The sequence below is a fragment of the Trichomonas vaginalis genome, chromosome II (genome assembly GCF_026262505.1).
Source record: "Trichomonas vaginalis G3 chromosome II, whole genome shotgun sequence".
NCBI lineage: Eukaryota > Parabasalia > Trichomonadida > Trichomonadidae > Trichomonas > Trichomonas vaginalis.
Window position 1 is genome coordinate 9,427,876 of NC_067204.1, and position 27,298 is coordinate 9,455,173.

General features: G+C 34.2%; 18 protein-coding genes and 3 pseudogenes across 21 annotated transcripts, besides 4 other annotated features; 11 read left to right on the top strand and 10 right to left on the bottom strand.

The window, feature by feature from the left end:
• The first annotated feature begins 661 nt into the window (after window positions 1–661).
• Window positions 662–1,965: a mobile genetic element.
• On the top strand, window positions 758–1,885 carry TVAGG3_0513990 (Mariner transposase; the record flags this gene model as incomplete). Its single annotated transcript, XM_051237023.1, has 1 exon — window positions 758–1,885. The coding sequence occupies one exon, from the start codon at window positions 758–760 to the stop codon at window positions 1,883–1,885; it is 1,128 nt and encodes a 375-aa protein (XP_051094847.1).
• Window positions 1,966–3,916: 1,951 nt separating the features above from the next.
• TVAGG3_0514000 (uncharacterized protein) lies at window positions 3,917–4,279 on the top strand (the record flags this gene model as incomplete). The annotated part of the gene is made up of 1 exon (XM_051237024.1): window positions 3,917–4,279. One exon carries the CDS (start codon window positions 3,917–3,919, stop codon window positions 4,277–4,279), a length of 363 nt encoding a protein of 120 aa, XP_051094848.1.
• Window positions 4,280–4,297: 18 nt separating this feature from the next.
• Window positions 4,298–4,540, top strand: TVAGG3_0514010 (serine threonine-protein phosphatase family; the record flags this gene model as incomplete). Its single annotated transcript, XM_051237025.1, has 1 exon — window positions 4,298–4,540. The coding sequence occupies one exon, from the start codon at window positions 4,298–4,300 to the stop codon at window positions 4,538–4,540; it is 243 nt and encodes an 80-aa protein (XP_051094849.1).
• Window positions 4,541–4,763: 223 nt separating this feature from the next.
• On the bottom strand, window positions 4,764–5,393 carry TVAGG3_0514020 (uncharacterized protein; the record flags this gene model as incomplete). Its single annotated transcript, XM_051237026.1, has 1 exon — window positions 4,764–5,393. A coding segment is annotated over one exon (630 nt), but the record flags the coding sequence as incomplete, so codon positions are not given.
• Window positions 5,394–6,203: 810 nt separating this feature from the next.
• Window positions 6,204–7,506: a mobile genetic element.
• On the bottom strand, window positions 6,284–7,411 carry TVAGG3_0514040 (annotated as a pseudogene). Its single transcript has one exon. A coding segment is annotated over exon 1 (1,128 nt).
• Window positions 7,507–9,103: 1,597 nt separating the features above from the next.
• On the top strand, window positions 9,104–9,505 carry TVAGG3_0514050 (uncharacterized protein; the record flags this gene model as incomplete). The annotated part of the gene is made up of 1 exon (XM_051237027.1): window positions 9,104–9,505. One exon carries the CDS (start codon window positions 9,104–9,106, stop codon window positions 9,503–9,505), a length of 402 nt encoding a protein of 133 aa, XP_051094851.1.
• A 191-nt stretch (window positions 9,506–9,696) lies between these two features.
• TVAGG3_0514060 (phage tail repeat-like family) lies at window positions 9,697–10,281 on the top strand (the record flags this gene model as incomplete). Its single annotated transcript, XM_051237028.1, has 1 exon — window positions 9,697–10,281. One exon carries the CDS (start codon window positions 9,697–9,699, stop codon window positions 10,279–10,281), a length of 585 nt encoding a protein of 194 aa, XP_051094852.1.
• A 154-nt stretch (window positions 10,282–10,435) lies between these two features.
• TVAGG3_0514070 (uncharacterized protein) lies at window positions 10,436–11,296 on the top strand (the record flags this gene model as incomplete). The annotated part of the gene is made up of 1 exon (XM_051237029.1): window positions 10,436–11,296. The coding sequence occupies one exon, from the start codon at window positions 10,436–10,438 to the stop codon at window positions 11,294–11,296; it is 861 nt and encodes a 286-aa protein (XP_051094853.1).
• Window positions 11,297–11,493: 197 nt separating this feature from the next.
• On the bottom strand, window positions 11,494–11,775 carry TVAGG3_0514080 (uncharacterized protein; the record flags this gene model as incomplete). The annotated part of the gene is made up of 1 exon (XM_051237030.1): window positions 11,494–11,775. The coding sequence occupies one exon, from the start codon at window positions 11,773–11,775 to the stop codon at window positions 11,494–11,496; it is 282 nt and encodes a 93-aa protein (XP_051094854.1).
• A 355-nt stretch (window positions 11,776–12,130) lies between these two features.
• TVAGG3_0514090 (uncharacterized protein) lies at window positions 12,131–12,457 on the top strand (the record flags this gene model as incomplete). Its single annotated transcript, XM_051237031.1, has 1 exon — window positions 12,131–12,457. The coding sequence occupies one exon, from the start codon at window positions 12,131–12,133 to the stop codon at window positions 12,455–12,457; it is 327 nt and encodes a 108-aa protein (XP_051094855.1).
• Window positions 12,458–13,253: 796 nt separating this feature from the next.
• On the top strand, window positions 13,254–14,192 carry TVAGG3_0514100 (organellar and viral DNA polymerase type B; the record flags this gene model as incomplete). Its single annotated transcript, XM_051237032.1, has 1 exon — window positions 13,254–14,192. One exon carries the CDS (start codon window positions 13,254–13,256, stop codon window positions 14,190–14,192), a length of 939 nt encoding a protein of 312 aa, XP_051094856.1.
• A 153-nt stretch (window positions 14,193–14,345) lies between these two features.
• On the top strand, window positions 14,346–14,803 carry TVAGG3_0514110 (organellar and viral DNA polymerase type B; the record flags this gene model as incomplete). Its single annotated transcript, XM_051237033.1, has 1 exon — window positions 14,346–14,803. A coding segment is annotated over one exon (458 nt), but the record flags the coding sequence as incomplete, so codon positions are not given.
• A 628-nt stretch (window positions 14,804–15,431) lies between these two features.
• Window positions 15,432–15,588: a mobile genetic element.
• A 72-nt stretch (window positions 15,589–15,660) lies between these two features.
• On the top strand, window positions 15,661–16,526 carry TVAGG3_0514130 (annotated as a pseudogene). Its single transcript has one exon. A coding segment is annotated over exon 1 (866 nt).
• Window positions 16,527–17,215: 689 nt separating this feature from the next.
• Window positions 17,216–17,389: a mobile genetic element.
• An 812-nt stretch (window positions 17,390–18,201) lies between these two features.
• On the top strand, window positions 18,202–18,654 carry TVAGG3_0514150 (uncharacterized protein; the record flags this gene model as incomplete). The annotated part of the gene is made up of 1 exon (XM_051237034.1): window positions 18,202–18,654. The coding sequence occupies one exon, from the start codon at window positions 18,202–18,204 to the stop codon at window positions 18,652–18,654; it is 453 nt and encodes a 150-aa protein (XP_051094858.1).
• A 16-nt stretch (window positions 18,655–18,670) lies between these two features.
• Window positions 18,671–19,090, bottom strand: TVAGG3_0514160 (protein of unknown function, DUF4108 family; the record flags this gene model as incomplete). Its single annotated transcript, XM_051237035.1, has 1 exon — window positions 18,671–19,090. One exon carries the CDS (start codon window positions 19,088–19,090, stop codon window positions 18,671–18,673), a length of 420 nt encoding a protein of 139 aa, XP_051094859.1.
• Window positions 19,091–19,127: 37 nt separating this feature from the next.
• TVAGG3_0514170 (Poxvirus D5 protein-like family) lies at window positions 19,128–19,763 on the bottom strand (the record flags this gene model as incomplete). Its single annotated transcript, XM_051237036.1, has 1 exon — window positions 19,128–19,763. The coding sequence occupies one exon, from the start codon at window positions 19,761–19,763 to the stop codon at window positions 19,128–19,130; it is 636 nt and encodes a 211-aa protein (XP_051094860.1).
• Window positions 19,764–20,056: 293 nt separating this feature from the next.
• Window positions 20,057–20,363, bottom strand: TVAGG3_0514180 (uncharacterized protein; the record flags this gene model as incomplete). The annotated part of the gene is made up of 1 exon (XM_051237037.1): window positions 20,057–20,363. A coding segment is annotated over one exon (307 nt), but the record flags the coding sequence as incomplete, so codon positions are not given.
• A 28-nt stretch (window positions 20,364–20,391) lies between these two features.
• Window positions 20,392–21,189, bottom strand: TVAGG3_0514190 (uncharacterized protein; the record flags this gene model as incomplete). Its single annotated transcript, XM_051237038.1, has 1 exon — window positions 20,392–21,189. The coding sequence occupies one exon, from the start codon at window positions 21,187–21,189 to the stop codon at window positions 20,392–20,394; it is 798 nt and encodes a 265-aa protein (XP_051094862.1).
• A 247-nt stretch (window positions 21,190–21,436) lies between these two features.
• On the bottom strand, window positions 21,437–21,970 carry TVAGG3_0514200 (protein of unknown function, DUF4106 family; the record flags this gene model as incomplete). The annotated part of the gene is made up of 1 exon (XM_051237039.1): window positions 21,437–21,970. One exon carries the CDS (start codon window positions 21,968–21,970, stop codon window positions 21,437–21,439), a length of 534 nt encoding a protein of 177 aa, XP_051094863.1.
• Window positions 21,971–22,346: 376 nt separating this feature from the next.
• TVAGG3_0514210 (protein of unknown function, DUF4106 family) lies at window positions 22,347–22,670 on the bottom strand (the record flags this gene model as incomplete). The annotated part of the gene is made up of 1 exon (XM_051237040.1): window positions 22,347–22,670. One exon carries the CDS (start codon window positions 22,668–22,670, stop codon window positions 22,347–22,349), a length of 324 nt encoding a protein of 107 aa, XP_051094864.1.
• A 1,435-nt stretch (window positions 22,671–24,105) lies between these two features.
• Window positions 24,106–25,654, bottom strand: TVAGG3_0514220 (annotated as a pseudogene). Its single transcript has one exon. A coding segment is annotated over exon 1 (1,549 nt).
• Between the last annotated feature and the right edge of the window lie 1,644 nt (window positions 25,655–27,298).

Sequence of the window (27,298 nt, forward strand, 5' to 3'; positions counted from 1 at the left end):
ATTTAAGAATATATTGTTCCCCTAGACGATGGATTTTGATTTTAATTTGACTGAGATCTGTTTGCAAATATTTTTCACTTATAATCATATTTACCATTTCTGTAAAAGCTTCAGCGGATTTCTGAAATTTAGGTGTTGTTTCATATGTTTGAAGATACTTTACTTCATCGCTATTCGAGATAAAACGCTCTTTGAGTTCCTCCAAATAACAAATGATAGATTTATTTTCAAATCCAAATAATTTATGTCCAAAATTATATACATTCTTAATATTTCTGTTTAATTCTTTGATTTTTGAAACGATTTGTCCCCAAGGATATGATGGTGAATCTCCGACATATGCATTTGATAATGAATCCAAAACAGTGAATTTAGGTTTACCATCTTGATAAGTTATTTTATTTGTATACCATTCTTTTTGATAGGGTTTATTGGAAAAATATCTGGATAAATTGTTGAATCAGAATTTACACTATTACATCTAATAGAACCCAACTGAATTAAAATCAAATCATCCGAAACATTTAATGGTAGATGAAGATGGTTTAGCATTAAAAAAATTGTCACTTTTTTAAAATTTCGGATTTTTAAGAGTATGTTGAAAATTAAACATATTCTTAATATATGTTAATAATTATCATTTGATAAAATTATTTAAATATAGGGTGTCCAAAGGTGCGTTTAGCACAGCGCTCTATATGAGACTATTAAAGGAGATATATGCTGATTATAAATATATAATAAAAAATATGAATATATGTATATGATGAGTATGTTGTATTTTGGCGCCATGCCGGGATATAAAATGAATTTTGAGACAGGAGGCGGTTTCGCGGGAAATTTTGGCGGGATTTTTTTCATTTTTTTAATGAATCATAAAGAAAACATCCTCGCTCTTGCAAAAAAATGCAAAGACTGTAAAAAAATCTACGAGACATTGGTAAAATGCTTCGGTATGGATGCTCCTAGCTATTCCACTGTAACGTATCATGTTAGGATGTATCACTTCATGAACAAAAAGGCGCCCATCATAAAAATTGACAAAAAATCGCCGGATCAAAGAAAAATCAAAGCAATTCTTCAAGCGCTAGATGAAGACCCAAGAGCATCACTCAGAAGGATAGAGGAGATGACAAAGATACCACGTACAACAGTCAGTTATTATCTGCACAATTATTTGAACTACAAACTAGCGTATACACGTTGGGTTCCGCACAACCTTAATTCAGTTCAAAAAAAATCTAGAGTCCAATCTTCGAAAGAGCTCCTCTCTATATTGGGTGCGTATCAATCCAAGAAGTTTCGCTTTTTAGTAACAGGGGACGAGTCTTGGTTTCAATATGCAACAGAAGCCAAAATCATGTGGATCCCGAAGGATGAAAATCCGCAAACATTCCCGAAGAAAAAAATTAACACACCAATGATGATGTTGTCGGTTTTTTGGGGCGTGAATGGCATCATCGCAATTGATATTCTTCATAAACCTAATACGATGAATGCTCAGTATCTAATTGACAATGTTCTTACTCAAATTATCAATTCTGATGAGTTTGAGAAATCCAAACAACAAAAACAAAAGTTTGCAATTCATTTTGATAATTCAAGAGTTCACAAAAGTCATAAGGTAATGAATTACTTGGTGGAAAACAATGTCAAAGTTGTTCCAAACCCAATTTATTCACCTGATATTGCACCCTCTGACTTTTATTTTTTCGGCACGCTAAAAAAGAGAGCTGAAGGACGCGAATTCGCGAGTCCAGATGATCTTGAAAATTTTGTAAGAGAGCAATTTGAGCAATTTTCTCATGATGATTTAAAGCGTGTCTTTCAAGCCTGGATCGATCGCTGCGAACGCGTGATTGAATCCAATAGTGATTATATTTAAATAAACTTTATATATATGTAACTTGTTTATTTCTATTCGCAGTATTCAGGTTTGTGCTAAACACACCTTTGGACACCCTATAGTAATCAAAATATTGTTATAAATATTAATGGAGTTGAAAAATTATGATCATAAAAGTAAGATGTTAGCATCTAGCCTCAGTAGATACTAAGTCATATCAGAATAGACACATATTCATCCTCAATTGACTCTTACTCATCTTCAATTGATTCTCACAAATAATCAATTGATCCTCACTACTGATCAATTGATTCTCACAAATAATCAATTGATTCGCATTAATTATCAATAGATTCTCACTAAGAATCAATTGATTCTCAGTCACCCTAAATTGATTCTCACTACTTATTAATTGATTCTTACTCATCCTTAATTGATTCTCGCTAAGAATCAAGTGATTCTCACTCTTCCTCAATTTCTTCTTAGTATTATTCAATTGATTCTCACTAATGTTCAGTTGAATCTCACTAATAATCAAATGATTCTCACTCATCCTCAATTGATTGTCACTTATTCACAATTTATTCTTAAACAACCTTAATTAACTCCCAGTATTCTTCAATTGATTCTCACTAATTATAATTTGATTCTCAGTCATCCTCAATTTATTCTAACTCAATAAGAATATGAATATGAAAATGGATTGGAAAAGGTGATAATTAAAATATATTGATATGAATTTGTGAGAGTGTCTTTAATAAAGAAAAATTTGTCAAAGAACAATAATGCCAAATTGGGTGGGAGCATATAGTAATGAAATATTTATTGATAAAAAAAAAAAAAAAAAAAAAAGGTAGTGGGGCTTCCAGGCACTTCGTGCCCTCTAGCCCCGAAGATGTTTAGTATAAATGAAGTTTTTATTCGGAAAATTGTTAGTCTTCTGGTGTGAATTCGGAGGACTCTTCTTCTTCCTCCATTGCTTCTGGGAAGAAGCCTTCTTCTGGGTCGAAAACATTATATAATGTTTCACTTTTCACAAATTATATATGTTTTCATGTTTTGTCACTTTTCTGTCACTTTTCAGGAAAAAACATTTTTATTATTATATATAAATGAATTTTACAAAACCTCCGTTACCGTTCTTTGGAAATAAGAGTAAATGTAAAGATATTATATTGAGAGAACTTAAGAAACTACCGAATGGTCTAACATTTGTAGATTTGTTCGGTGGAAGTTTCTATATATCCCATTTGTGCCATACAATATTCCCAGACTCAAAGATTATATGCAATGACTTCGACAACTATATGGACCGTCTCAAACATATACCAGACACAAACAATATATTGAAAGAGTTAAAAGAAAAGATACCTATAGGTAAGATGGAACGTATACCATTAGATAACAAAAATATTGTGAGAGAGGTTTTGAAAAAAGCAGAATATATAGACTGGGATAGTATATCTGCTAGACTATTATATAGTGGTTCTATAAGAGTTCATGACATTGAAACACTTATGTCAAAAGTTTTATATCTTAACTATACAAATGTTTTCAAAGAGGACATAGAAAAATATATTGAGGGTATAGAGTTTGTGAGATGTCGTTGGACAGAGTTGTATGAAAAATATAAAGACAAGGAAAATGTTTTCTTTATAGTGGACCCGCCGTTCTATAACACATGGGATTTTCAATACCAAGTAGACTGGACTTTGAGAGACTCTTTAGAAACTTTAGACGTTTTACATAACCATCCATGCTTTTACTTTACATCCGATAAAAGTGGTTTGGAAACCGTTATGAGATGGTTAGAGGACATACATGACTATGAGTTTATATATGACAAGATAGAATATGAGAGAGGTCCTATAAACTGGAGAAAGTGTCATAACAAAGAAATTTTATTAGTAAGTAAATGTGGTTTGAAATAGGACTACTTGTTTTAGGTTTTTTCCATTGTGTCATTTATTTCTTTGACGTGGCAGAAAAGTACAGAGAATATGAAGATGAACCAATGCCTGCAAATGTTCAGTATATGTACTCGTAAAAGATATTTTTATCTAATATTAAATGGACGCACAGAACTTAGCGAATGCACAGCAACCTGGACAACCAAACCCAGAGAATATTCCAAATGAAGTTAGAATACAAACTGCAATGGCAAACTATGGTCAAGTGCCAACAGATGTACAAATGCAAACTGCCATGTCAAATGACGCTGCGTTAGGTTTGCCACCATGGTATGCAAATATGAGATGGAAAGAGTTTTATACAAACCCTGAAGTGGGATATAAACAACTTTATGCAGATGACGCGAACACAGGAGTTGACCCAGAATATGTTTTCTACCAGAGGAGAAACAGAATGTATGAGCTCCAGTTAAAGAATGCTATGGAACTCAACAGGAAACGTAAGAGACTAGGCGGACATTAGATTTTTACATATAGTAAAATGGGTTTCTTCAGTAAGATAGGAAACTTCTTTCGAAATGTTGGAAGAGGTATATGGAATGGAATAAAAACCGTAGGAAGAGGAATTTGGAACGGTGTCAAAAATATTGGTAAAAGAGTAGGTCAGTTTGTTGGTATTATACCTAAAGACCCTGAACCAGAAGAACAAGCTCCTGTTATACAACAGCCTGAACCTGCACCACAGTCTAGTTGGCAACCAAATCCAACACCTCAACCGTATTAAAAAATTATATTTTTACCGTTCGATAGTAGTTGTATATGAAACTAAGTTCTAAGTAAAACGCATGGTATAATGGAATTATTCTTTTTCTTCCATCTGTAGTAAACCATACTTGAAAGTCTGAAATACTTCCACTTGGTGGTTCGTATAACTTTGTAGGTTTTTCGTAAAAATCATTCATCAGACATAAGAAAGAGTTTTGGGCGCCAGAAAATGAAGCATGAACAATAATAGCAGCTGGGTCGAAAACATTTTCATATGTTCCATTAGGGTTTTCGACTTCATAAAAGTCTGGGTGTACTGGATATGCTGCAGGCTGATTTAACATCCTCATAAATCTATACCATGCCAAGTTGTTATATTTTGTAGAAATATAAACGTTTTCTCCAAGGTCTTCTATTTTATTGATTTTAACAGTTGCATTTTTCCTGTCATAAATAATATCGAGATGGTATTCTCCTTCGTCAATGTTATACTGGTTTGCATATTCGAGATAGATATCGTTTATTTTTTCTTGAAAAGCTTGAAGAGTTGTTTCTAAGTTTACAAGCAAACTAACTTGTAAAAGTTTTCCCTGTTCAAATTTCTCATACATACGTTTTTCTTTGTTATAGTATCGAACTTCAAAACCGACCGTAAATGGGAAACCATGTATGGCTTCTGAAATGAACTTCATTCTACGAAAGCCAATAGCTTTTGTGACAGATGGGTCTCTTAGCCATCTTAATGGGTAGTCAAAACGATAGCCTTCATGCTTTACGGTCTCTGTCTCAAACTTTTGACCGACATTAGTAAAAAGTTCATCTAATGGTTTAGTTGTAGCAACTCTTGAATTTTCTTTTTCTATTGGAAGCATATTTTATCTAGAATAAAAATGTCGAAAGATATTGCTTCCATGAGAGAAATACAACACAACCGACAACTCATTATGCAAGCTCTAAATAAGAACACAACAAACTTTTCAAACTATTCTAAGATATCTGAGTCATTGAAAGAAGGAAACTTAAAACTGACATTAAACCCTTTAACAGATGAGTTTCTGTTTCAAGACAATAAGAACCATACTGTCTGTATAAATCCAACAAAAGGAACTTTAAACGAGAAACCTATAAATGAACTTCTTTTGAAAACAGATGTTGACAACAAAGCTGACAAAGAATATGTAGACGATGCAATAGCAAAAGAAGAAGAAAGAGCTAACAATGCTTATGCAACAAAAGAACATACTCATCCTGAACTAGCAGACAAAACATATGTTGACAATAAAATGTCAAGTGAAGTGACAAGAGCTGAAAACGAATATTCTAAAAAGACTCATACACATTCTATATCTGAAATAACAGACTTAAACGTTAGCCTTGAAAATAAAGCGGATAAGGATTGTGTGGCTAGTGCGTTAGAGAAGAAAGCAGATAAGGAATATGTGGATGAAAAAGATAAAGAAATTATAGAAAGGGTTGACTGGTACCATGAACGGACATCGAAGATTTTAAAAACTAAAGCCGATACAGGATGGGTTTCAGGATGTTTAGACCTTAAAGCAGATAAAACTTATGTTAACGATGAGTTAGAGAAGAAAGCAAATAAGACTCATACACATACAAGTTTTACAACTGTTGCTATAGAAAGTATTGAAGGAACGGTTGACGTAACTGGTGGGGATGTATAGGGTGTCCAAAGGTGTGTTTAGCACAAACCTGAATACTGCGAATAGAAATAAACAAGTTACATATATATAAAGTTTATTTAAATATAATCACCATTGGATTCAATCACGCGTTCGCAGCGATCGATCCAGGCTTGAAAGACACGCTTTAAATCATCATGAGAAAATTGCTCAAATTGCTCTCTACAAAATTTTCAAGATCATCTGGACTCGCGAATTCGCGTCCTTCAGCTCTCTTTTTAGCGTGCCGAAAAAATAAAAGTCAGAGGGTGCAATATCAGGTGAATAAAATTGGGTTTGGAACAACTTTGACATTGTTTTCCACCAAGTAATTCATTACCTTATGACTTTGTGAACTCTTGAATTATCAAAATGAATTGCAAACTTTTGTTTTTTGTTGTTTGGATTCTCAAACTCATCAGAATTGATAATTTGAGTAAGAACATTGTCAATTAGATACTGAGCATTCATCGTATTAGGTTTATGAAGAATATCAATTGCGATGATGCCATTCACGCCCCAAAAAACCGACAACATCATCATTGGTGTGTTAATTTTTTTCTTCGGGAATGTTTTGCGGATTTTCATCCTTCGGGATCCACATGATTTTGGCTTTCTGGTTGCATATTGAAACCAAGACTCGTCCCCTGTTACTAAAAAGCGAAACTTCTTGGATTGATACGCACCCAATATAGAGAGGAGCTCTTTCGAAGATTGGACTCTAGATTTTTTTTGAACTGAATTAAGGTTGTGCGGAACCCAACGTGTATACGCTAGTTTGTAGTTCAAATAATTGTGCAGATAATAACTGACTGTTGTAGCGTGGTATCTTTGTCATCTCCTCTATCCTTCTGAGTGATGCTCTTGGGTCTTCATCTAGCGCTTGAAGAATTGCTTTGATTTTTCTTTGATCCGCGATTTTTTGTCAATTTTTATGATGGGCGCCTTTTTGTTCATGAAGTGATACATCCTAACATGATACGTTACAGTGGAATAGCTAGGAGCTCCATACCGAAGCATTTTACCAATGTCTCGTAGATTTTTTTACAGTCTTGCATTTTTTTGGCAAGAGCGAGGATGTTTTCTTTATGATTCATTAAAAAAAATGAAAAAAATCCCGCAAAATTTCCCGCGAAACCGCCTCTTTGTCTAAAAATTCATTTTATATACCGGCATGGCGCCAAAATACAACATACTCATATATACATATATTCATATTTTTATTATATATTTATAATCAGCATATATCTCCTTTAATAGTCTCATATAGAGCGCTGTGCTAAACGCACCTTTGGACACCCTATATTATATTGTAAACCTCCTAACTTTCCACAAGGTTTAACATCGGATGACGACATAACGACGATGAGAAACATTAGATGTAAAGATGTTTATGTCATGAAAGGATGAATATAATATTAAATTCACTGCTCAAGATTTATATGACAAGAAAGCAGACAAAACAGAGCTTCAAACATTAAAGACAGAAATACTTCAAACATTATATCCTATAGGCTCTATTTATACGTCAATGAACTCAACAAATCCAGAAACAGTTCTGGGTTTTGGAACTTGGACTCAAATAGTCGACAGGTTTTTGTATTGTGCAAACTCTTCAAAGGAAACAGGTGGAAGTAAAACGATTTCAGGTGAAAATTTTACCTGCACATAGTCACTACATAGATTTAAGTACATCTCAAGCAGGTTGGCATAAGCATAGATATTGGGATTGGTCAGCAATGACAAAAGGTAAAGGATATGATGTTAAAGACAACGTTAAGTTTGCTATAGATTGTTACTGGAGTAACACTGAGGGAGGAGGAAACCATACACATCGCGTTTCAGGATATACGCAAACAACGGGACAAAGTAAAGACTACATGCCACCTTACATGACAGTTTACGCATGGTATAGAAATGCTTAGTCGTCATTTTCAACTTCTTTAGCATATTCGTCAGGAGTTGTCTTATATTTGTTAGAAACTGTCTTTGAAAGTATACCACCTTGAACTTTGACAAGTTTGAAACGAGGTCTGACAATAGTAGTTTTATCTTCTGCTTGCAGTCTGTACATTTTGCCATGTTTGCCTAAAACTTCATAATATTCTCTTGTATACTTTCTTCTATTTTTACGAACACGAATGTGAGTACCTGTCGGGTTCCCATTGTTGTCATAGTCAATAGTATTTTCATATGGGTCGCGTTTAGGTATTTCTATTTTTTACTTTGTCACCTTTCTGAAGTTTGAAGCCCGGCATTATTTCTTGTTTGTCTCTTTTGACTAAATTATTAAATATATAGTCTTTCTCTAAGTCAGGGTTGTTTTTCATTTCTTCGGGGGAGTGGTTTCCCAAACCTTTTTGTTTACGGCTATTGTAAATATTTAAAACTTGTCTCATCTTTGCCATGGAGAAGTGTCTATATTTGTCGTCATATGACATTTCATTTGCTTCACCACCTTGTGGTTGGTTTAAGTCTCTTAACATTTTTATACAACCGTCAATGACACCAAGAGCAGAATGGTTTTGGTCGACAATGAAATATTGGTTTACATTTTTTGAACGCAGATAGTTTTTTACATCATCTGATTTGAAAGAACTTTCACAGTCAGATGTCAGTTTTGTTGGATGGTATTTGTCAACGAATATTGTCAAAGCAGTTTTCACATCTAAAATATTTTTGGACCATAATGGTATGGCTTCACAGTATCTTTTGTGTTTTGACCAACAAATATTAGCCAGTATGGTGGTCCATCTGTTCTAACTCTCGAATGTTTTCCAAGATATCCATAAACCAAGCATTTGGTGTTGAACTAAAGATTTTTATCATGAGTGCTTTTTTTGTCGCTTTAGAAACATAGGGGTCCTTGTTTGGATTCGTCATTTTTTATCCTATAAGAAATGGGTTTATTTGGCGCATTAGCAGGAGTTGCATCCAGATTTTTACCCGCAGTGGGAACAATAGCCAGAGGTGTATTTGGAGTTGGAAGGAAGATTTTGAGTACATTAGGTATACTTAAAGAGAAAGCACAACCTATTATACAAACTGTACAGAAAGGTTGGGATGTAGCACGAGATGCAACAAATCTTATTCCAAATCCTGAAACAAGAGGAAAAGTTCAAGGATGGATGGACAATGTAGGAAGACAAGCAGGAAACTATTATAACAAAGCAAATGACTACTATAACCAAGCAGGGCACTATATGGACCAAGGTGAAAGATTCTTTAACAGAGGATATAACCATGCACAACAATGGGTAAACAATAACCAACCTCAACCGCCTCAAACGTGGGGAATGTAAAGTTTTTTACTGAGATGAAATGAACAATACAGCATTGAGACAAATGGGTTCAAGATGGATTTGTCGGCTTCCAGCAGTTACACCACGTGTTTGTCAAGTTCTTCTATACCTCAGGAAGTTTTAGACCGACTTAAAAAACAACAACAACCAGTTGAAAAACAAACCAAACTAAAATTTTTTACTGAGATGAAATGACCGAAGAAGTTGAAACGGTAGATTTGACACCACAAACAAAAAGTTCAGAACCATTGTCAAAACCCGTCAAAGAACTTACAGATGAAGAGAAAAATTCAATAATAGAAAGTGCCAGGTCTGGAAATACAAACCCTAACTACAAAGTCACTTTTCATAAAAATGGAACGGCTAGTATCTCAAAAAAGAAACAGACTCTCACAAATAAAATATTGAAGTCTGAAGGAGCTTTCGAGACAACAGATGGAAAAGTTTACTTCACTGACCAACAGTTCATTATAGAACATCTCATTGACTTAGAGTCGAAATATTCTAAACTTTACAACAAACACAAAAAGTTGAAAGGAAAACAAAAACAAATGGCATATGATATTTATGAAGATGTTGACGACACAACTGTTCCTGCAAGTGAAGTAAAGTCAGAGAAACCGAAAAGTGACGAAAAACCGATAGAAGAAGAAAAACCAAAAACTGAAGATAAACCAAAACCAAAGTTTAGTTTGGAAACTAAACCAAGTCAACCTTCATTAGCTGGTATGGGTTGGCGTCAAAGACTTATGGCAGCAGGCGGTTATGTTAAGTAAAGAAAAAAATATTTTTTTATTTTTATAAAAATGCCCCCATATAGAATGGATAGAAAATCTGCTAGAATAAAAGCAGAGTTGGGAAACTTGTTTGTTAGATGAGAAATATGAAATGGCATACCATTTTAAAACAATATATTTTTACATATATTAAATGCTTCAGGTTGAAAAACAAAGAACAAAAGTAGTAGATACAAAACCGTTAGACTATATCTTTACAAATGCTGGTAGGACTATTTCAGATGAAGAAATTTCATCCCGAGCATACAGGTTTGACTATCCAATTCGTTGGCTTCAAAGTCCTTCAGATTCAAAGGCAATAGGATTTAGAAGAGTTTTGTTTTCAAATAGAACTAACGCATTTATGTTCGCAGTATATTTTCATGGGCAGTATAAAGGTTCTGATGGTCTAATAGACAAATTTGACGAAATGAGAATCTTTACAGTTCGTTCAGACGAAAGTCTTGAGAAAACTCTAAATGACTTTCAAACTCAAATGAACAAATATTATTGGGAATTTCAAGAAAAATACGACTCTTTACTAAATGGAACATACTATCTGAAACTAGAATATGACAAGATGAACTCCACCGTTTCATTTCAAAAGATTGAAATTAACCCTCCAAGAGATACAGAGTTTTTATTTTGGAAAGTAGACAAACGTTCTTGGGCACAATTTCTTCGGTTACTAAACCAGAACGAACCATTACCACCAGATGGTCCATTTAAATTTATACTTCCACCAGCAGATTTGACAGTTTATAGAAACGTGTTTGACCCTCAAAATGTTATGTGTCATGCAAGTTTCAGTTCAAGCAACAATAGTTTTCTATGTATTGGTAAGGACTTTTATGACTTTGCTTCTAAATTCTACGAACCACCTAGTAACAGTTTCTCTGACTTTCAAGTTTGGTTCACAACAAATGGTGTGCAACATATTATTCCATTGTACTATGACTTTTATCTCGAATTGTCTTTCATATATAACTACGGAAAAGTGCTGAAAAAGTATTGAATGTGAAGATATTAGAAAATAACATTTTTTCTAACATCGTAGAAAACTCATGAAAACAATTTATTTTTGACACTTTCACAAAAAACATAAAAAAGTGCAGTTAAACGTTAAGGTTTACTGAACTGGTTGGATGTCGCCTTCACAGGTTATGTAGAATGGTTGTCCTGAGAAGCGAAGGAGAGACTGAATTGCCAATTTCATATGGGTAGGGGGTTCTCCTTGTTTGGAAGTAGTATCCAAGGACGCTTGGCAAAGAACTTTATAATGGCTTCCTTCTTTGCTTGCTTTATGTCGTCGTAGGCTGTCCCGTCTGGTATTTGAATTGGAATTTCGGTTTCAATTTCGATTTTCAGCGCACCTCTTCCAGACAACCAGCAGCCGAGGGACTTGTTGGCTTTGTCCTTGCCCAAGTACTGCTTAACAACTTCATTTATCTCTATAAGGTAAATTGCCTCATCTAATGGCTCGATGTTGTCCATTGTTCTGTTTCAGAACTAGTCTTGTACTTTTTCAGAACAATACTTGTACTGTTTCAGAACTAGTCTTGTACTGTTTCAGAACAATACTTGTACTTTTTCAGAACAATACTTGTCCTTTTTCAGAACAAATTTCCCGTAAAAGCTCTCAATTTGTGAGAAAAATTTTCTGTTTCAGAACAATACTTGTACTTTTTCAGAACAATACTTGTACTGTTTCAGAACAATATTTGTACTGTTTCAGAACAATATTTGTACTGTTTCAGAACAATATTTGTACTGTTTCAGAACAATATTTGTACTGCTTCAGAACAATATTTGTACTGCTTCAGAACAATATTTGTACTGTTTCAGAACAATGTCCGACGTACCACCAACCCAGTCCATTCCCAAACCAGAGGAACCTAAAGCACCAGCCCCTGCACCTCAGTTCCAGCAAGTACCTCCGAATTACTACCAATTTCCACCTCAAGGTTACTACCCACCACAAGGCTTCCCGAACTACCCTCCTCAGCCTATGCCTTACTTCCCCAACCCTTGGATGTTCCAGCAAGCTCCACCCCAGCAATTCCAATCTCAATCCAAATCGAAGAGAGACCAAGAGTTCGAAGAAGGTCTGAACCGTTTACGCAAAGAGTATGCCACAGCTCCAATTGAGAGAAAGTTGTTCCCGGACCAAAAATAATGTTTAGGGTAGAAGGTTAGATCTCACCTGTTTTTTCACCTCTTTTCTAACCTCTTGAATTTTCATGACTTCATCGTAAATGTTTTGTCAAACATGAACGTAAATGTTTTGTCATGATTTCATCGTAAATGTTTTGTCAAAACTTCTTCGTAAATGTTTTGTCAAACATGAACGTACATGTTTTGTCAAGACTTCTTCATCGTAATGAGTGTAAAGGACCCAAAAATATAATTTAGGTGAAGAAGTGAGATCTCACCTGTTTTTTCACCTGTTTTTTCACCTCTTGAATTTTCATGAATTTTCCCGAAATAAAAAATAAAGTTAGTTTTATTTTGTATTTTTTTGTATGTAAGATATGATTTCAGGGATTTTTTTGACGAAGTGTCAATGTTCACTTCGTCAAAAAATAACAGTTATCTAATGAAAAAGTGTCATTTTATTTTTTTATTTTGTATGTAAGATATGATTTCAGGGATTTTTTTGACGAAGTGTCAATGTTCACTTCGTCAAAAAATAACAGTTATCTAATGAAAAAGTGTCAAGACTTCTTCGTATATGTTTTGTCATGACTTCATCGTACATGTTTTGTCAAACATGAACGTACATGTTTTGTCAAGACTTCTTCATCGTAATGAGTGTAAAGGACCCAAAAATATAATTTAGGTGAAGAAGTGAGATCTCACCTGTTTTTTCACCTCTTTTTTTCACCTCTTGAATTTTCATGAATTTTCCCGAAATAAAAAATAAAGTTAGTTTTATTTTTTTTATTTTTTTTATTTTGTATAAAAAAATAAAAATGTCAACAATCGGCACAACAACACTTCAAACAACTACAGCACCAAACTCGTTAGTCATGAATCCAACATCTATGTTGGTAGAGATGAAAAGCTTCATTCCTTCTTCATATACTTTCGAAACAAAAATCCAGAAGATAAAGCAAGAACTTTTAACAAGTAATTTAGACTGTAGTGCGAAAGATGAAACAAATGAACAGTATCTTTATGAAATGGAGGACCTCATCGACCATTTACCCAAATTGCCTGAAATCCAACAACAAAAACTCACTATTCCTGAATTCGATGAAATAGAAGTGAAACCAACTGACTCAGTAGACATAAAGAAGTTCATACGAAAGGTAAACTATGAGTTTCTAGGATTTCATTGCAACCATAAGGTTATGGACAAAGATTGCGACATGGTATATAAGAACATCTCTGACATATATAAATCTGAAGAATTTAAGACCTACGACAACTTTGTTTCGTTAGTTGCTGAATGTGTATGGCAGATAAGAGATGAAGATAGAAGAGGTAAAGTATGGAATAAACAGATAAAACCAGCAACTTTTGAGATGAAGAGAGCAATTGACGCTTTAGTTGTTTTAGCAGGTAAGGTTTCAGAATATAACGCAAAAATGAACCCGCAATGTTCAAAATGTAAGGCAGCAATGAGGAAATATAACTACTCCGTCAAAGAGATAGAAAGAATGAGAAACGACTATGCAGACTTAAAGAAAGAAGCAGAAAAGCCAGCAGAAGATAAAATGGACATGTTAGCATTTCTGAACAAAAACTATCCAACAGCAGAAGATTTCCTTCTATCTGACGTCAAGAAGAAATATAAAGAAACCTTCGGCATTGTTAAAACATTCGATGTACTAAAAGAAGAAATAGAGGCTACAAAACTGTTTAGGATTTCAAATATACATCGTACAATTCATGTAAAACGCTTGTGAAAAAACAGGTGAAAAAAGAGGTGAGATCGCACCACTTCACCTAAAATATATTTTTACTGAAAAATGACCAAATTTCATGAATTTCCTTAAGACAGAAAAAATAAAGTTAGTTTTATTTTTATTTATTTTTTTATTTTGTATGTAAGAACAGAAATGACAAACATTGAGTTTGAAACAGTTAGAAAGATAGACAATGACACCAAATTGGTTAGAATAGGTGATTTAAACGTAAGATACTCAAAGAAATACAACAAATATTCTTTGTCAGACATTTTATCTCCATCTGGAAAGAAAACATACCATTGGGTTGGAATTGCTTCTACTCAGAAAATTTTGACAAGAAATCCTGAGCTTATGATATCGGTAAAATTCTATGGAACTGCAGCATATCTTATAGACAAAAGTCTTATACCAATAGTTTTGTTATGGTTAGACCCAGTTGTTGGATATAACTTCATAACATATGGTTCATTCGATACGGAACGTTGCAGTGAAGGCTTACTTTACATCGTTCAGAAACCGAAGGACTTCAATACAAAGAGATATAAGATAGGAAGAACATATAATATAACTCAAAGATATGACAGTACAGTCAATAGAGTCAAGGTTGTGTTTGCTAATGATATGAGAGCTGCTGAAACAGAACTGCTTGAAGTTTTTGAGAAAATATATGGTGCTCCCACGAAAGGTAAAGAAACGTTTGAAGTAGATGAGATAGATAAAGCTATAAAATTATTTGACGAAGTTGCTGAAAAATACATGTAAAGCGTTTATTTTTGGTCTTTTGTGAAAGTCAGAAAATAAAGTTAGTTTTATTTTTTTATTTTGTATAAAAGATATGATTTCAGGGATTTTTTTGACGAAGTGTCAATGTTCACTTCGTCAAAAAATAACAGTTATCTAATGAAAAAGTGTCATTTTATTTTTTTATTTTGTATGTAAGATATGATTTCAGGGATTTTTTTGACGAAGTGTCAATGTTCACTTCGTCAAAAAATAACAGTTATCTAATGAAAAAGTGTCATTTTATTTTTTTATTTTGTATGTAAGATATGATTTCAGGGATTTTTTTGACGAAGTGTCAATGTTCACTTCGTCAAAAAATAACGCTTACCATGTAAAACGCTTGTGAAAAAAAGAGGTGAAAAATTAGGTGAAAAAACAGGTGAGATCTCACCTCTTCACCTAAACATTATTTTTGCTGAAAAATGACCAAATTTCATGAATTTCCTCATATGCTTGCTTCCCTCGGAAAACCAAGAGAAGAGATTCCGTATGAAAACAGTGAAGCACAGCGAGTAGGTAAGAAACCTTAGTCGCCAAAACTCTATGAAAACAGTGAAGAACAGCGAGACCGACTTTTTTCTGGGTCGCCAAAACTCATGAAAATCATGAATTTCCTTAAGATAGAAAAAATAACGCTAATTTTTTTATAAAATATTTTTTTATTTTGTATGTAAAGACAGATATGTCAACAACAGAGAACACAACAACTGCTATCGTTCATGAAGCCATAAATGAAGAATATGAGTGGGTTCAGTTTAACAAACAACTCCGTCTCATTCGTTCGGTCAAAGACGATATGTACCAGATGCAAAGTATTTTGACAGCATGTTTTGCTCCAGATACTAAACACGCAGACGACTGGTTCAAAAACCAAAGCACACAAGAACTTTTGAGTGAAATTTCTCTAGACCGACTTTTTTCGGCCATGCATAAAACACATGAAAATCGTAAAAATTTGCCAATAAATTTAAGAGGATATTATGTACATAGACTTTTAGTAAATGCAGTTGCAATGTGGGCTTCTCCTCGTTATGCATGGCATGTTTACAGACTTCTTGACGAAATTCATAGACAAGAACGTGAAGAGATGGAAAAGAAACTTCAAGCAAAAGATGAAGTCATTGAAGCAAAAGATGAAGTCATTGAAGCAAAAGATGAAGTCATTGAAGCAAAAGACAAAAACATTCAGAAAAGAATACCACGTTCGGTACCAAAAGGTAAGGAAAAGAACTATAAGTATATGATTTATACTGAAGAGATGGAAAATGAAGAAGATAAAGATATGGTTATGTTGCATTTAGTCAGAAGAAACAACAAAAGCTTTTACGACCTTGCTAAGATTTACAAATCTGACAGAAATTGGTTCTATCGCGAAAACTTACCGATTTCATGACACCGAATGAAGATGTGAAACAAATAGTTCAAGATACGTTACCTCAAACACACTATGATATTAAAGGTTGTACAATACTTACCTTCAAAGAAGACTTACCGCTACTGAAGGAAAAAATAACAGAGTATTTTGACAACTTCAAACAAGTAGAGTAGATGAACCATTTATTTTTCAAGCTTGACTTTTTACAATTTGAACTTTGTTGCTGAATTCAGTAAAAATATAATTTAGGGTAGAAGGTTAGATCCAACCTGTTTTCTCACCTGTTTTCTACCCTCTTGAATTTTCATGAATTTTATATATATTAATGTTTTCGTTATGCCACTTTGTGCCGTCAGTCAGTCAGTCAGTTTAGGAAATTTACACCAAAAAATAAAGTTTAGGTGAAGTGGTGCGATCTCACCTGTTTTTTCACCTCTTTTTTCACCTCTTGAATTTTCATGAATTTTCCCGAAATAAAAAATAAAGTTAGTTTTATTTTTTTTTATTTTTTTATTTTTTTTAGAATTTCTGAACAAAAACTATCCAACAGCAGAAGATTTCCTTCTATCTGACGTCAAGAAGAAGTATAAAGAAACTTTCGGTATCGTTAAAACATTCGATGTACTAAAAGAAGAAATAGAAGCTACGAAACTGTTTAGAGTCTCACGAATTCATAACGTTTACCATGTAAAACGCTTATAAAATAACTGGGGTAGAAAAGAGGTGAAAAAACAGGTGAGATCGCACCACTTCACCTAAACTTTATTTTTGCTGAATTCCGTATGAAAATTCTGAGTAAAATAATTTTTAGGGCATGTGTCAAACCGTTGAGTTTTCACAAAATTTAAAAAATAACGTTTACCATGTAAAACGCTTATAAAATAACAGAGTATTTTGACAACTTCAAACAAGTAGGGTAAATGAACTCTTTATTTTTCAAGCTTGACTTTTTACAATTTGAACTTTGTTTGCGTAGATATGAATTCTGAAAGAAGTATGAGGGTCTTGTATGACTTTGTACTTCTCCCATAGTTCATGTCTGTCAAACTTACCTGCCATGGACTCTTTCATAAGTTCCATGAAATCGTCTTCGGACAATCCGGGGAAAAGTATAATGTCAGTAAGTATTCTTTTAACATCCTTACTTAAACTCTTTGCTGTCTGTACACATATTACGACTGAAATGTTAAAGTGCCTAAGTTTCTTAAGAATTCGACACATGTCTTGTTCTCTATTCTTTAACAAAGGATGAGAGGCGAAATCATCTAAGATAAGAAGACATCTATGAGGGTACGTTTTCCAATCGTAAGATTGCAATTTCTTCGAAATGTATTCTATCTCTTTCTGTTTGTTTCTGAAGTGTTTCTTCTCTAATATTCTCTGCATTTCCTCATTTGGGTCTTTAAACTTCGAATTTATATACTCATTTATAGCATTGTACTTCAAAACCCTTCTTTGGTACTTCTTTATCCAATCTAACAACTCAGTATCCTTTATACATACTAACTTAGACTTCTTTATAATATCTTTGAACGAATTGACGGTTTGGTCAAATTGACCAGAAGTACTACAAATGACAACTAACTCATAGAATGGGTTCTTCTCATCTAGTTCTTGTTGTTGTGCAGCCATTTTAAGATAAGTGAAAGTCTTACCCGACCCAGGTGGTGCAATTAGACCTGTTATACCATTCTGAGCAAATAAGAACTTGTCATGTATGGGTTTTATCTGAGCATTTTCTAACTTCCTCTTGTTCTTGTTTAAAACATTCTCAAATTTCTTGTCAATGTCAGCAAACTTTTTTTCTAACATATTTTTAGAAAAATTAAAATTTTTATCTTTTAGAAAATGTCTAGCGATTTCGCTATCTATATTCGAGACAAGCTTTTCGACAGCAAAACATCTGTCGACCATAAAATCTTACATAGTGTAAACAAGAAAGGTGAATTTGTTCTAAAGTTCTGTTTCTGGGAATATGACAAGAACCATAAAACATTAAGCAGAGAAGTCTTAAAATTTGTCAATGACAGACTTGTTGACAGAGATGACGCCTCTTGGAGAGATGAAGTCCAACAAAACTTCTTAGAATGCAAAGAAGACACATGCGCCGTTCTTGAAGATGAAATAGAAAACAGAATAGAAGAGCTATTAAAGGACAAAGAACTTTTGCATAAATATAGTTGCGCCAAATTTGACATAACTCCACCAGAAAAGAAGAAGAAAGAAAAGAAAGAAAAGAAAGTAGAAGAAGAGAAGAAAGAACCTGAACCAGTTCCAGAGAAAAAGAAATTTGACATGTAAAAATAAAATTTTATTTTTAGAACATTTCTGGGTCAATGTCAATGTTCTCTTCCTCTTTAGGAGTAAACACTGGCTTAGACTCTAAAATCTTTTTACCCAATTTACCTTGAACTTCAACTATCTTAGACTCATAATATTCATAGTCGTCTGCTTTCTTTGGTTCATAAGGTATAACAAGTTTGTATGCTTTGCCTTCTTTAAGGTTTGAGAACCTTCTGTCAAAACTTTCTTTGACTGCTAACAAACCTTCTATGTCTAAGTCTTCAAATTTCGCACCATTTTTAGTCACAATAGCAAACTTAACTGGTTCGATGTTCCAAACTTTGCTGAATGAAGACTTTTCAAAATGGTAGAAGTAAACATTCAAATATGTGAATGGGTCTAGTTCTTCTTTAAGTCCTGACATGTACTTGTTTACTGAGATGAATTTTGCCATCTTTTCTATCGGATAAAAAAATATTTTTTTTTAAAATTTACTCATAAAAATTTTTCTTTGTATATACACCTTTCTGTACGTCTAAAAGACTTTTGACATTTGCCAAGAATGTTCGTTTAGACGCTGTAATATAACCATATTCTTGACAATATTGTTTATACGAATCGTACAATGACCTTTCATCTAAACACTCAAAGTCAGTTTCATCTATGAACAGTTCATATACACTCTTGTTTGCTTCTAACAATGTTTGTCTCTCTTCGGTATGTGGAATTTGTCTTGGATTGAACTTTGAAATATCTAATGTCATAAAATATGAGAACAAGTGGTTGTAAAAGTCAGATGTCAAAGTTTCTGCTAAGTCGTCAAAATATTCTGTATCTTGCATATGAGCTTCTGACGTTCTGACAACTACATATCTTCTGTCAGAACTTTCTAACTTCATCGGAACAGTATTGTTTGAAACCATAATGAAGTTTGCAACATTTTCACAAACTCTTTGGTCTTTATATTTTCTTTCAACAACTCCAACTTTGTCTGTTATAAGACTCTTCAAAGCATCTGAGTTCAAAACTTTTGTTGTATCTATACTTTGAAGTTCATTGCAAACTATAAGTTTCATATTCTCTATTGAGGAGTTAAACTTGCCACAGATGTTTTCTAAGTTTGTCATATTCGGATTCGAATAGCCCTCTAACAGTTTGCACAAAATATCTGTAAAGAATGTGTTCTTACCAGTTCCTTGTTTTCCAATTATAATGAGAGCAGTTTCATTTTTAGCACTTGGATGTTGTAAGATGTTTGCAAACCAACATAAGATATACTCATAGACTCTTTCGTTTCCATTGCATATAATTTCTTTGACATGGTCTAACCAAGCTTCTATAATATTTTCTTTCCATTCTACTTGTTCATATTTATATCCAGTGAAGATAGAATAGAAGTTTGGAGAAGGTGTATAGAACTTTATACCTCGAACTGAAAAATCTTCTAACTTTGACAATAAGATATCCCAAGCATCTAACATCTTCATGCCAACTTGTACGACTTTTATTTTCTTAAGTTTCTGTCTACATTCTTGTTCTGAAACTATTGTTGCTCTTGGTTTGTTAAAGACAACATCCCATTCTTTCATGACATAACATTCTGGGGCAGAGTCAACATAAATGACTAAACGTTTCAAATTCTCGACTGCTTTGTTATAGTCTCGAAATGGACACATATTTCTGAATGCTTGGAAGTCATAAAAATCTGAAACATCTATTCTGTACATTTTTATAAAAATAAAAAAAATATTTTTTTTATTCTTGACTTTGTTGTTGCATTTGTTGCATTTGTTGTTCTTGAGCTATTTGTTGTTGAAGTTGTTCTTGTAATACAATACTTTCACCAGTTGCATCTTCCAATTCGAAACTTTCTGCCGTCATTGACAAATACATAGGACATAAAAGTTTTACAGGAACAAAGTTTGCGTCAACTAATGTCAACGTTATACTTGCCAAAGTGTTTGAGTTCACTAAGGTTGAAAATTCTGCATTCGAATGAACAATAGGCAAACCAGCAGAGAAAGTATTGTTTATACGCATAAGTATCTTTTGGTCATAATAGTTTCTGTCGACATTCGAATAACACTTTGAACCTAAGTTTGAAACAATATATAAGATTGGTGTGCTTAATGTCAATGGAATAGACATTCCTTGTATGACACCTTTTCCTGTTATAGGAAACTGTTGGTAGTAAAAACCAGAAATAAGTTTTGTATTATAGCTCATATCGTTTATAGTAAACTCAGTCGGACATCCAAACATAATGAAACCTGCTCTAGTTGCAGCACATGTTACACCCGTCCTTAAAGTATTAAATAAGTCAACAAAACCTGTTGGTGGTATATCTGAGTAAGTATCTTCAAAGGAGTATTTTTTACCATTCACAACAATAAAGTCTTCTGGTGTCAAAAGAGCAAAACAGGCTTTAGTCGTCATTGTGTTTAAGGTTAGTTTACAATATCGTCCTTGAGGACTTTGTAAGTTTGTTGTTATAGAATTATATGACTCAGGGTTTTTAGTCGTAATAGTATAAACCATTATATCTTCTGCCATTTATATATATTTAAAAGTTTTTCTGAAAGTGGAGAAGAACTTCATCTAAACTTTCACATGGCGTTTCTTGAAGTTCTCTGTCTAAGAAGTTCAAATATTTTGTAAAGACATAGAACTTTCCTTTGTCTACACGAACAAACAAAACAGGGTCTTTCATATCGTTCAAAAGTGTGTAAAGTCCTTTACATGAAATAAAGTCTATATTATTTTTCTTCAAACATCTTTCAAGAAGTTTTGACATTTTTACTTAGCAAATAAATTTTAATGAAATGTTGTGGTCGTCAAATATTTTTATGACGTCTGGGAAACTATACTTTAAGTTCAACGTTTCACCTCCTTTCATAACGTATATCTTGTCAATGACATTATATGAAACACCACAGCAACTAATGTCGGGTTCTATTTCTTTGATGTTTATATCGTCTGCCTCTGTCAAAAGTTTCAATAGTTCTTTCAAAACTTCATGAGGTGCAATGACATATGAGTTCACTTTTACAGGGTTGTGTTCGACCAAGTTTAACATTATACCTAAAGCTTGACAAATCTTCTCCTGAGTTTGAAGTTTGTCTTTCAGTTGTTGGTAGTCGTTTCGAATATCTGCAACAGAACTTAAGTCTCTGCTAACTTCAGGATATGTTGGTTCTTTTACAGGAACAATTGTTATACCATCTTCGTCTTCGTATGGTTTCCCCACTTCAACATCTCTGTCTTTGACATTGACAATAACACTTTGACTGTTTGTTTGAGTTGGTGAATTTAACTTCACATCTGCCACCGCCATTAAACCTTTTGAAACACTCACGCTTCTATTTTTCGGAAATGACATTTTACTTAGAATAAAAAGATGGACGTATTCGAGTATCTCTTCGAATTGAAGCAGAACAAAGTTTATACTCACAAACAATACAAATACATTGACAGAATAGTTCTTTATACAAACAATGGTAAATGTTATAGAATAGCAGTCTTTGCTGAACCAAAATATTTCCATAAAGCAAAGAAAGTTGGTATAACTGAAATGGTGAAAGTTCTTGAAGCAGACAAAAATATAACTTCAAAACTGACCGATATTACTAAAGGAAAGTTTATAATACAATATTATGTCAAAACTGGCGTACTGTCAATGTTTGACGGAGAGAAGTCAGTTCAAGAACAACTTACTGACCTGCTGCCAAAATCTGCTCGATGGAAGCTGTCGTTATGCCAATCTGAGGAGCCCCAGCAGGTTTCATCGAACGAATCTTCAAAAGAGCATCTTCCGTGAAAAGTGCTATTGGTTTTGTAAACTTCTTTGCTCTCAGTTCATCTGGACCGTCTCTGTCACCAGTATATTGTATTTGTACAGTACCAACAGTTGAAATACCACCCATAAAGTCTTCTGAGTCAGCAAATGGAATGCCAAGCCAAAAGTTTGAACGGTCTCCATTTGTATATTGAGTTTTTTGACCTCCTGTATGAGTCCATACTTTCACATATGGCATAATAGAACTTTGCATTTCAGGGTTAATGGTCGTTGTGAAGTTGTTGTTAAAGTTCATAGCATCTAATGTCAAGTTGTATGACCTCATATCCTCAACTGTAGAATATTCTTCTCTTGGATAATATTTGCCATCTATGTTTATATGATATTTAATACCGGGGTTGTAGAAACAAGAATAGTCATTTATAGTTCGTCTGAACAGTACAAACATAGTATCTGCATGTTTCATTGCAGTTGTTAAAGCAATATCTGTTCTTGCACCTGGGTCAGCACTTTGGTTTCCAACTTCACCTGCAAAGTCTTTGACAGATATTTGGTGTATAGGGAACATAAGTGGAACTGCAATATATTTGGCAGCTAAAGCATTTGAAATATCTGGGTCCAACATATAGACTGCAAGTCTGCTTTCTATTCTCTTGCATTCAAATTTTTCGCATGTGAACTTAACTGGGTCCCAAGCAGTTCCAGCAGCATTGAAATAATAGTTTACTTCATTGTTGAAGTTTGAGAAACCAAAGTCTAAGTCAACTTTGTCTTTGCAAAATTCGGCGAATGACGTTTGATTTGTTCCCTTACGTCTGTAATAGTGAATGGGTCTTGTGTTGGTGCAATTGACTAATATTTTTGCTTGGAGTAAGTTCGATAGAAATTTTTCCTGCCCAGTTTGGCAAGTATCTTAAAACCCTGAAGATGAGGAAAGATGACAAAGGAACTCTAAGTTTCAGTTTTACTTTGGTTACTGCTGCTGCAGTTTGTCCAGAAAGGTTAACATAAACTCCTGGAACGTTAGGGTCAAGTCTTCTTATTTTCTCAATATTTGCATACTGGTCTGTTTGTTCTCTAGCTTGTGGTTGTACTGAGTTTCTCAAAGCGAACCATTCATAGTTTTGCCCATGTTACTGTTTGAACTAAGTCAGAGTTAGAATATATCTTATATCCCATGAAAACTTCTGGAGCATATTGGTATCCGACATAGAAAATTCCATTGCAACCTTTCTTGTCAGACAACTTGGCAGAAGGTTTTATTTCAATGTCTTGTTCCACGTATAAGAATGAGTTGTCAATAGAAATAATATGAAACCTGTCGCAAGCAATATCTACTGTTGTTGAAGAACCTTCTCCAAACTCACCTACGTTTCCATAAGAAACAGCAGTTGTATATTCGTAAGTTCCAGGAACTATTTCTGACCTTCTAATGGCATTGTCGCATTCGTTATACATTCGGAAACATTTCCGTTCATGGCATCCAAAACTGTTGGCGTTATATTCTGAGCGGCGTACATTTCATATGGGTAAAAATATAGAATAGTTGGATTTATGTGTCATAATAGAACCCACTCGTACCAAGCTTTACTTTCTTCCTGACTGAGTTTTTAACTCTTCTTTTTCCTTCATTGCCACTACTTTCACTAGATGAAGTTACTTCTTCACTATTTTCACTTTGTTCTACTCTTCTTCTTTGGTGTCGCTTTTGGTAACTTGCCCTCTGCTTCAAGTTGTTGCATCTTTGCCTCATGTTCACCTAGTATGTTGTAAATTTCCCATGTCCTTTTTGCCTTTGGGCTCTGGTCGCCCATCTCAGGTAACCAATATCCTAGAAAGATTTTGTCATAGTTTGTATTTGAGTCTTCGCGTATTGTTTGCATGACTCTTTCCTGAGTTTCCGGTTCAAGCTCTTCAAATATAGCTTGTCCATATGGAATATGCTCGTTTCCAAATATATGTTTTTGTAGCCATTCTGGTTTTCTTTCCATGTTACCAATAATATCTTTTGTGAATGGGAAAGCTTTTACCCAATGTTTCAGTCTTGCGTCATTTATTTCTGTAGTTGGTTTTATTTTGTCAAGGAACATGTTTTTCAATACTAACATTTCATTTGGTACTGTCCCATTTGAGTTTTCTTTAAATATTCATCCCTTCTCAGTTCATTGTCTGCAAAGTAGTTTTTATGACATTTTGTAAACTTTCGTTTGCAAGGTCATGTACAATAGGTTCTCTTCCTTCTATCTCCCTAACTTTCTTTCTAAACTCTTCACCAAATATACCATCTCTATGGTTCTGTGTAGTTCTTTGAGATAAATGTTCTAGAACGTCAGGTGTTATATTTCCATCAGCCATGTTCATTTCATACTGGTCCAAAATATCTGCATGTTTCATATCTTTCAATGGCATTAAAGCCGCGCTGAAAATACCAGCTATATCTGGTTCACCATTCACTTCCATTGCGTCTACAACTTCTTGGAATTGTGGTTGTAAGTTTATGAACCACCTATCCGGATTAGCTTTATGACCCCATCTCATTGTAGTTCCATAGTCTGCAGAAACAAAAGTAGGTTTGTTTCCATATTGGTTAGGTTCTGAATGAACTTTAAACAATGTTTCATTTCTATATGTTTTGGTGAAATTTAACCTTTTATTTTCACCGAGTTCAGCCAAAGATTGAACGTTATATGGTCGTAAGTAAAAAGGATTGTTGTATTTGCGTACACTTTCTTTCAGTTCTTCCATTCTATGCTGAATATTTTCATCTGATGTTGGAGTCTTTTGTATGTCGGCGAACATTTTTCGATATTCTTCTACTATGTCAGCCGAATTTTTCTTAGACTCTTGGAAAGATTCCATATTCTCCGCATACACTTGTTGAGGGTCAAGATTTTTCGGCTGTTCCAAATCTTCATCTAGTTCTGTGAAGTTAGTTTCCAAAGGAGGGACTTGTTTGTTTCCTTCTGGCTCTTCTAGCTGTTGTTGCTGAACTATTTCTTCCATGTCTGGTTGTATCTGAACTTCTTCCTGTGGAGTTTCTTGTACCTCATCTGCTGGCATTTCATATATTCCGAGACCGTTTTTAACAAGTTCCCTATTTAAGCCATCCGCATTCATAACCCTTTCTTCTTTCGTTCCGTCTCTATTTTTTACGCGTTTCATGAAGATAGTTGAATTATCATTTATCTCTGACACCAAATATCTCGGAGTAAATTCATCCATGTCATTTGGATGATATGCTATTAAATCATATCCCTTAGCGAGCTTGTATTTTCCAGGTTTGAAATTATATCCCATTTGGTGCTGAACCATAAAGCTAAATAGGTTCGGGTCAGTATTTCCTTCCTTGAACTTTCTAATAGCTTCTTTATATCTGTCACTAAAGTCAAGAGTATCTGGGTAACCATAGTCTTCCTTAAGCATTTTTAAGAATTCTTGGTTTCCTTGTTCTCTACTTCTTTTATGTCCTTGCTCTGTTTGTGGTGCAGTGTTTTGAACTGTTGGTTGTGGTGCAGTGTTTTGAACTGTTGGTTGTGGTGCAGTGTTTTGAACTGTTTGGTTGTGGTGCTGGATTTTGAACTGTTGGTTGTGGTGCAGTGTTTTGAACTGTTGGTTTTGGTGCATGCCTGTGTCTGTGTCCATGTGACGATGTAAATGTTTTAGGTAGTCCTGGTGCAGGTGCTTCTCTTGGAGGGTTTGGTGTATATAAGTTCCACCAGCTGGCACATATGTTCCATCTGCAGCATAATGTCCTACCTGACTTTTCGTTTTTAAGAAAGCATTTACTAGGTCTGTTTTGGTCTGTTGTAACTCTTTTTCTTGACTTTCCACAACAGTTGCTCTAACGGCGTCATAGGCACTTTGAACTGCCTGTCTCGTTGCTGCATCTGTTATTTTCGTCATATTTTGTGCTACTTCTCTTAACTCGTTGTCGAAACCTTCAGACTTCAGTTTCTTTCCAGATGAGAAGTCGTTCACTAGTTTCACCTTACTATGAAGAGCTTCGAAGGCGTTTCTTAAAGTCAGCATTCATTAAAGCTTCATTTGAACTGTCTTCATCCGCTTGTATTTTTGTCCTTATTGACCCTATAAGTTGGGCTGCTTTGGCGTTGGCTTGGGGCATCTAACCAGTCATTATTAGCTTTTATATATTCTGCGCTTTTCATTGCCTTTTGCATGGCTGGTCGTTATTTTTACTTTCTTGTGCTAAGTTTTCATACTGTACGGTTTGGTTTTGCAACTGTAAAAGTTTTTTTCTGCCTTTATATTTGCTTCAACTTCTTTTTTATACTCATCGCTATCCATATATGTCTTCAGGGCTTTTTGTTTTATCTCTTCATCTTTCAGTACTTTATATTTGAGTAGTATGGTTTTTCAAATTTATAACATCTTGTTCCATTTTTGCTACTTCTGCTGCTTTTTCTGACACTTTTTTCGCATATTCCTCTGTACTTAGTTCTTTCAGTTGTTCTTCTTTCTTCTTTTTCTCTACGTTTAACTCATTGAGTTTCTTTGTGTGTCTGTCATATTCTAGTTTCTTTCGTTTTCACTTATTTGTTTTCTGTATGTCTATGTTTGACTTTTTGACATCTGTTATTTGATTTTTTGAGTGAACTCACAATTCATTTGACTTTGAGGGTTATAGGCTGTTCCGTCTGCAGCTCCACCATAGCCTGCCATTTTCGCTAAAAGTGCCGCTCTTAAACCTCCACTCTGTGCACCAATAACTCGGTTTAAAAGCATAGGGTTGCTTGACATTTGTTGCAGCATAGTGGGGTCATTCATCATTTGTTGTTGCAACTGTTGTTGTGGTGTCAGTTTTACTATTGGATGTTTCAATGCTCCCTTCCTCTTACGTATATTCTT